Source organism: Gouania willdenowi, chromosome 19 (assembly GCF_900634775.1).
Source record: "Gouania willdenowi chromosome 19, fGouWil2.1, whole genome shotgun sequence".
NCBI classification, from domain to species: domain Eukaryota; kingdom Metazoa; phylum Chordata; class Actinopteri; order Blenniiformes; family Gobiesocidae; genus Gouania; species Gouania willdenowi.
Window position 1 is genome coordinate 18355626 of NC_041062.1, and position 8897 is coordinate 18364522.

The 8897-nt window shown below is 35.0% G+C and overlaps 1 protein-coding gene across 1 annotated transcript; it reads left to right on the plus strand.

Moving 5' to 3' along the window:
* The first annotated feature begins 972 nt into the window (after positions 1–972).
* On the plus strand, positions 973–7264 carry tomm22 (translocase of outer mitochondrial membrane 22 homolog (yeast)). Its single transcript, XM_028476503.1, has 4 exons — positions 973–1283; positions 2568–2686; positions 4951–5068; positions 6722–7264. The coding sequence occupies exons 1-4, from the start codon at positions 1194–1196 to the stop codon at positions 6794–6796; spliced, it is 402 nt and encodes a 133-aa protein (XP_028332304.1). The 5' UTR covers positions 973–1193; the 3' UTR covers positions 6797–7264.
* The last annotated feature ends 1633 nt before the right edge of the window (positions 7265–8897 follow it).

The window sequence follows — 8897 nt, forward strand, 5'->3', positions numbered from 1 at the left end:
AGGCCTGTTGTAACAGCATCACTAGTCACCAGTTAACTCCAGTATATCGAAATATTGATTAACTAGGATTCAAACTCACAAAGATAAATTCATATCAAATATCTTACAGTCAGAGCCCAAGTAGAGTTAAATTGAACCTGAGTTTAAAAAAATAAAAATTAACCATATTTATATGTTTACTTTCATTGCTGAGACAAATGTGTTCAAGTATCGCAAGATAGGATTTCATTAAACATGCTGCAAGTTTGGTGTTAGATTGGGATGTTTTTATTCTAAAAATAACAATAATAATAATAAAAAAAATTTAAATTATTAACAAAGTGGAGTTTAATAAAAACTTACGTGATTATTGCATTATAAGAACATGTTTTGGTTACAAATTATATATATATATATATATTGCAAAGATTTCACTTTACAATGAAGTGTGTGTGTGTGAAAAATAACTGGGAGGAGGTGGAAAAGAAGAGCAAAAATGAATACATAGATAATAAATGATAACAGATGTTGGTACGTTGTCATTTATTTGAGAAAGGGAAAAATTAAAAATAAAAAGATTAATAAATGAACAGTGAAAGTCTATGCACATACATTTAATGAAATTAAATAATAAATAAAATACTAGATATAGTCCAGGCACCCAGAGAAAAAGAGGGACCCAACTATGTGAAATTATAGAGAGGTATGAAGAGGGAGTACAAATTATTTGACAAAAATGCGAAGAGGCTACACAGGACAAAAAAGATTAGGAACCACTTCTCTAAATAACACAAAATTGGTAATAAAATCAAGAATTAGTTACTTCAATTGATATTGAAACTAGGGCACAATGACGTTCAAAATAACCTTTTTCCCACTTGAGATCAAATCGGTCTGTATTTGGCACTGACACTCCTGATCTCAGTTTAAGTTCTGAGAGTTGCGTTGAGACAGCCTGAACTATAGGGGGCGCACTTTGTTTTCATGCACGTGTTCACTGACCCCTGACACCGTGACGTCATCCGACCCTGACAAGCCTCACGTTTTCCAACAGTGACCTCCGACTAGCTGCTGCATTGATGCACACTTCACACCGAGCTCACTCGATCACACTGTGTGTTAGGGAGACATTATTCATACTTTTCGTTTGTGTTGCTTGTTAGCGACGCGTTCCCCGGCCTCACAGCGACAGTCAGCGGGCAGGGCTCCGAAGTATGGCCGGAATCGAGGAGCTTTCTCCGGGTTCAGGCCCTGTAGCCACCCGGCCTCCAGAGGATGAGATAGACGACGACGAGGATGAAGATGTGAGTGTTTTTTCTCATGTAGTTTTTCTTCAGAATGTTGAGAGACAAATATTGAATTACAATATAATTTTTGGGGGTTTTGGTTTTTGATTGTATATCATGTTGAGATAAGCCGGTAGCTTCCTGGTTGCTATTCAATACATACATATTTTACATGACCAAAGGCATAAGCTTAGATATTTATGTTCAATGACTTGCATACAATACAGTATATAAAAAATCATAAAAAATTGTGCCCTGCTGTCACGGAAGCACTGGGCGATGTGAACCAAAACTCATACTCGATATTGTTTCTCAAAATGGTGATATCCGATATAAATCTCAATATTTTTAATTCAATGAAGTCTTACCGGAAAGACAATTCATGGTTAACTTGCTGATGCGAAATGCCACACAGGCACATTTATTAATGAACAGCTGCACAGTATGTGCCACTTTTGGCTTTTTCTACTCTAAAGGACAGCACGTGTGAGTAAATTCTGTAGTTTGGCTTGTTTATGGAAGGGCATGGTTAGGACGCACTCAGAAATTCAAGATATATTGATTTTTCAATTTTGTAGATATGATAAAATTACAATATCACCTATATATATATATATATAGCTTATTTTATATCAAAATACCTGTTTGGGGGGTCGCTGTTTCCTCTACTTCTCAGAACAGCCACACTACAGAACTCACTCACATGTGCTGTCCTTTATAGGAGAAAAAGCCAAAAGTGGCACATATTGTGCAGCTGTTTGTTAATAAATGTGCCTGTGTGGCATTTTGTATCAGCAAATTTAACCCTGAATTGTCTGTCTGGTCATACTTCATTTGTCATTTAAAATGATCGATATTTATATTGTATATTGCCATTTTGAGAAAAAATATCAAGATATGAATTTTGTCCATATCGCCCACTCAGTCGCAGCCACGCACATTTCTCCACTGCGGGATGAATAAAGAATATTTATCTGCTGTAATTCATCCATTTTTAAAATGAATTTCCTCTACTAACACCTCCAATTCTGCTGCTTCACATTTTTATTTTTGCTTCCGTGTACAAAAACCCTCATTTTAATAAAGGCGGTCTGCACCAGTTCTGCACGTGCACTAATCATTGCTGCAATCTTAGTGAATTCCGCACAGCAGGTGAGGAAACTGTCACTAAAGGATTTAGGGAAGCAACTGGTTTACCACCCTTTATTTCAGATCTTAGTGAATCCACCGCTAAATTAGCTATGAAACACTGCACCTTATACTTCCTGTGATGATGATGATGATGATGTTTGTCTGTTGCAGCTGGATGAGACGCTAATGGAGAGGCTGTGGGGCCTGACGGAGATGTTTCCTGACACCATGCGTACAGCAGCTGAGGCGTCTGCCCACTGCTCAGTTTCTTTGGTGAAGAAGCTTTACAGGTATGATACCCAGCACCACTATTCATAAAGAATACTGGGCTGTTTTTGTCCCATTTTATCCTTTCCTGACCAAGAACAAAATGCCAGATTATTTTATGTTTATAGGATTATCCTGAGGTCGGAGTTGTAGAAAATTCTAATGTCTGAGTTCATTCGAGTTCAGCTGCAGCACGTTGAAATATCTGAAACATGGCTGACCGCTATAATATTAGATTTTCTTCCTCGACTTTACAGAGTAGAAGCCCCGACTTCCAGTGGCCTTTTAAGTAAGGGTGCAAGTAAAAATAGATTTGATGATATATCACAATTTTTCACCACGCAATTATCGTATCGATCCAAAAAAAAAGTTTTTTAAATCCTTTTTTTCTTTTTAATAAAGACGTAAATGCCCGGTCACTAAGTGTCAGTGAACCACATCGGACCTTGTTAAACAGATCCTCCACTGTTTTTGCAAATGTAGCCTAAAACCTTTGAAATGTCCTTATTATGCCGCGTTTACACCGAATGCGTCTTCTGCGGCACTGGACGCGTCTGCCGCACGAAACGTTCCGCAGGATCAAAAAATGTCCCCATTCATTTCAAATTTAGTATTATTTGGGCCATAGTATATAGTCATCTTAAAGATGTAAATCCTTGTTTTAATTAGAAATAAAATGGGTTAAAAGTGACACAAAATACTGCCAAAGGTGGTGAAATGGGATTTTAAAAACCACAGAAATTGGTTTAAAGTTGCAAATTAGAGTGGACAAAAACACACAGAAAAAGTGGTTGAAAGTTTTCAAAGTCTCAGTATTGGAACAATTAGTTTAAAACTGGCAAGTAACGGCATGATGAGACGTGAATGTGGTAAAATTGGCAAAAAATAAGCATGAAATATGGTGAAAAGAGGTTAAAAGTGACAATAATTGGTCAACATATGGGACAATAGGTGGAAAAGTGGTGTAAAGTGTTGAAAGTGGAACAAAATGTGCAGAAAAGGCATTGAAATGTGATGGAGAAGTGGCAGAAATGGGAGTAATGTAGCAAAAATGCATTCATAGGAGCAAAAATATGGCAAGAAAAAGTGATAAAAACAGGTTAAAATATTGTTAAAAAAATATTCTTAGTTTTTTTTAAGGCATCTGGCAATCTCCTCCCAGTGTCTCACAACCCCAAATGGGGTCCTGACCCCAAGGTTGAGAACCGTTGGCTTAACACACAGGTTAAAACGTTAAATTTTTATGTGCTGATGGACATATTACAATTTACTCTACAGTTTATTCCAAGGTTTCAAACAGAAAACTAGATTCTAATTTGGTATTTAGTAAGCAATAGGGATGTAACGATTCACGATACTGGGTTCACGATACGATTCTCTCACAATTTATTTTACAAAATGGGACTGTAGACAAATTTTTTTTTGGGGAAAAAAACTAGAAAATACTGTATTATTTTCCTTTTATTTTTCATTGTCAAAAGAATTCCTTGATAAACTATTCAAAACAATGCAATTTAACTAAAAATAAATCTTGAATGAAATAAATAAAGGAATAATACAAATGAAAATGAAGCCTATCAATTTAAATTCTGGTTCTATAATAGACAATGCAAAACTACATAATAGTTATTTTTCTTTTAAAAGTGCAACTGAAAATGTATTTTGTGCCTTAACAATTGGACTTTTAAAAAAAAAAAAAAAAAACTGTGATTGCACTGATTTACGTTATATTTGTTTGGACCAGCAGAGGGCGCTGGTAATACAGTGGTCGGTTGGCATGCAGATATCTTGCAGTGAAGAAGAGAAGCTATGCTAGCAGACAGAGCTAATAGAAAAACGTGACTTTTACAGATATTCAAGTAATATTACAGATATTCTTTCGGTGCTAAAGGGGCAATGAATCATTTATTAACATATTTAAGAGTAGAAGGCAGCCAGAAAGAAACTATTAGCAGACTCCGCCTGCCGCCTACACTTGTGGATAGCGCCCTCTGCTGGTTAAAAAAAGTACTGCGATTCAATTTTCAGAAAATCGATATCAACCGTGATACCTATGAATCGATTTTTAACTGCCTTACGATTAATCGTTACATCCCTAGTAAGCAATGATCATCAGCAGAGGCTTTTGATGAATAAACATCCGTCACGTAATTTCTGTTTTGCCACATTTCTGAATAATATTTAGAATATTTGTTGCTCAGTTGATATTTTCTCAGATTCCTATCATTGATATTGACAGACAAGTCGCAGTGCATTTAATTTAATGAGTTTCTTGATTATTTTTCAGTTTTTCCCGCTCTGCTTTGTGGGTGGGCACTACCTCTTTTATGATCCTGGTGTTGCCGGTTGTGTTTGAGACGGAGAGACTACAGTTGGAGCAGCAGCAGCTTCAGCAGCAGAGACAGGTGATGATCAACGGGCCTCGTGTTGGAAACGCAACCTGTAAACTGTTTCACAGACCATTTGATCTACAAACATGTTTATATTCTGCTTTTTCCCAACTGCATTTCAATTCATTCTTCATGATTTATGAGTGTGTATTTATGTATTTTACTAATTCTTGCGGGTAGCAATTAAAAAACTTTAATCTGGTTGATCGCAGGACTAATCACGATTAATTGATTCACAGCATTGTGACGTGTAATAGCAAAATTAAATTCCGATATTTTTTTTTGTACATTGTCAAATTTTACTTGAAACGTATTACAAAAAAGTTTCATATCATAAATAAAACATTCATTATTCAATAACAAACAAAAATACCTAAAAAAAAAAAAAAAAGTTGATTCGGGTTCCACAGTTCTAATTATACTAGTAAACTGTTGCACGTTGAAATGAAAATGTGCAAAAATGTAATATTTACGACAAAATAAGGACCATCTGCTTCAATGGATGTATTGATAACACAACACAGGCATGTATTTTGTGATTTTTATACCGAGGTGAAAGTAATGGATTACATGTACTCGCGTTACTGTAATTGAGTTGCTTTTATGGGTACTTGTATATTTCTAAATCAGTCATTTTACTTGTACTTAAGCACGTTTTAAAAGAAGTAAAGTAATTCATTACATTTCTATACCCAACCGTTCCTGAGTAAATTATTATTATTTGTTTTTAAAATAATCAAATGACCAGACAAAAATCAAATGCATCACATCTTAGTCGACCAATCAGATGAAACGTAATGCACGGCGCTAGATTTTTAATCTCGAACACGTCCAGTTTTTTAACCATTTCTGAGTCAATGGCAAAAAGCAGGGTTGATTATTAATAACAATTATTGCGAGATTATAAATGTGATTTTAAAAATCTGTTGCTGTTGTAATCGTAATTCAATTGTAATTGAGTTTAGATAATTGACTTTGTAATTGTATTTGCCATGAAAATTCTATAAAAATTGTCAATTATGATTTAACGCTAAACTTTGGAACCATGTTACAGTTCTAAGTACGGTTCTCCACATATTTAGTTAACAATTAAATAATTGAAATATGTTCCATATCAAGCTTTCCCACATTTTACCGTTTGAAACAGATACACAAAATATTAAAACCTATATTTTCATTGATTAGGAACCCAAAAAGATAACCAATAGATGGGAAAGAAATTAGATGATATATATTTGTTTTTAATGTATTTTACAGCTGATTTAGGACCCGTTATCACAAGAGATGCTAACAGGAAGCTAACACAAGAGGAAGGTTTACTTTTATTGTTATTTATTTCAGGCTCAGTAATTGTGATTCATTTTAATTGAATTTTAGTATTTGAGAACGTAATTGTATTTGACTTTTTAAGGATAAAAAATTGTAATTTAATTATAATTGGAAAAAATGCTGGTCACTGTAATCGTAATTGAACATGGGTAATTAAAAACATAAATGTAACTGAAAAATGTAATTGAGCCCAACACTGGTGATAATTTTAATCGTATTAGGGAACTGATGAGTTAACTCGTAGTCAACATGTTGACATGCCCAATATTACCATCAACAAGTAGTGATAAAAGCTTGAAAACATAGTTTTTATGTAATTAACCTGGTTGACTTTTTCAGATCCTGCTGGGCCCCAACACCGGAATGTCTGGTGGGATGCCTGGCATGATGACTCCTGCTCCCGGCAAAATGTGAGAGACCCTGAACTACCTGCTGAGATCTGCTGCCTTTTCATACAGCAGTGGAGCCTATGAGGAATGATGGAGAGATCACAGAGGAGAGGAGCAAACAGACATGATTAACCGATTATGATGTTTCTCCTTCCTCCCAGCATCATGCACAGACTAACGTATAGGAGCACTGCTTCTGTTTTCATCTTTGTTTTTGGTTTGTTGTTTTTTTTTTTTTTTAGATACAAAACAGTTATATCAACATAAATACATTTGATACATTGGAAGATGGATCTTGTCAGTTTGCTTGTTGAATACAGTTATAAGAACATTGACTCTGTTGGCAGAACAGCTGTTTGGTCCTTATGGATTTTGACCTTTGAGGCAATATAAAGCAAGTGTAATCTACTCTTGCTAAATGCTATCAAAACGATCATTATTCCTTCTTGCATTTGCACTGAACATTAAAAAAATGAAAGTGTTTTCAAGGTAACGGTGTAGAAGTGATGTGAAAGTTTGAGAACCATCATGAAATCCCACTGCTCTCTAAAATGTTGCACCCTTCTGTTTTAAGGCCTTTCAGATTCAATTAACAAAGCGACACTAGACTGTTAATATACAATTACTGGTCACGATTTCTTAGCTTTTTCACTTTTCATTTTATTTTACTTCTTTGATTTATAGGTCCAGTATTATGCTATTTATCACCCATCTCCATTTGTTCTAAGAACCCCAACAACATAGCATTTTAAAGTGTATTTTCCCAAACTCACCTGTTTTCTTGAGTTTTAGCCCTCTGAAAAGTGACTTTAAGAGCGCCCCTAAAAACGGGCTGTTATGGAGGCTTTCATGCATATGCATGAGTAGGCATAAACACGTGCTGCTCCAGCATGTGTTTATCACAGCAGCTGTGGCCGTAAATAATTGAAAACCTTCTCCTCACCTCTTCTGACCACAGAAATATTCCATTTATGGTGATAGTCCGTTATTTTGTTCGACCGCTGCGTTGCATTGGGTCACAAATAAGTCAGATCGTGGTGAGAGGTGAAAGGTGAGACAAGTTGGTATAACGGCTACTAAAAGTGAAACTGATTGTGAGGGCTCTGCGGTTTATCTATATACTGGATAATCTATACTGAACGTAAAGATATTAACTGTAGTATCAACCTTCCTTCGCTATGTTTATTTCACCTGTCATGTAGTTTGAGAGGGAAGAGCTCACATTCTTATGTTGGGTAGGAGGAGCCAGGATTGTCAGGAGGAGTTTCCGCTACGTGATGTCACAATGCGAGAAAAATCCAACTTGCTCGTTTGGAGCTGACTTTTTACAAAATGTGGAATAACAAGGAAGGGATGTAATAGAACTTTTTCAACTTTGAATGAGGCTAATGGAATGTAGCAAAACCATTATAAAGTGAATTTTTCATAATACCGCCCCTTTAAACAATGAATCTATATGAAATATTCTTTTTCCTCATCGGCTAAATTCAAACCTTTTTTTTTTTTTTTCCTGGTGGAAAAAAATTGTTGGACCAACATGTTCAGTCATAGGAGAAAGTGCTTTTTAAAAGTGTCATTCAAATGTGTCGTCTTTATGAAACAGAGCCATTTTTTTTTCCTCTTTTGTGTTCGTCATGACTGCAAAAATAAAAGAAGAAAAAAGAAAAATCAAATGACGGACAAAGTTTGTGCCAGTCTATTGTGTGTTTTACAAGGCATGCTGCGCATAGAAAGTAATATGACTCAGACCAACCCTAGATTTAAAAGATTAATAAATTAACATTTGACATTTTGAGTTATTCTGAATAAAGAATACAATTAGGTAAAACAACATAAGAAGTATTTAAAAGTAAGACAGGATTTATAAAAGCTTGTCTTTCTTGGAGGAGGCTTAACTACATTTTGTTTATTATAAATGCGTAATAGTAACTAATTCAAGGTCTTATAAGTCATAGCTCAATATCTCATATATTTCTAATTGTGTACAGTTCAATATCCGCCATTTTAATTAACATTTACGTCGAGTGAAAAAGGAATAATGTACATAATTAAAGCTACAAACACGATGATGTTATAGTTATTTACAGGTTTTACTATTTCTGTGTTAAAAATTAATCAATACATGA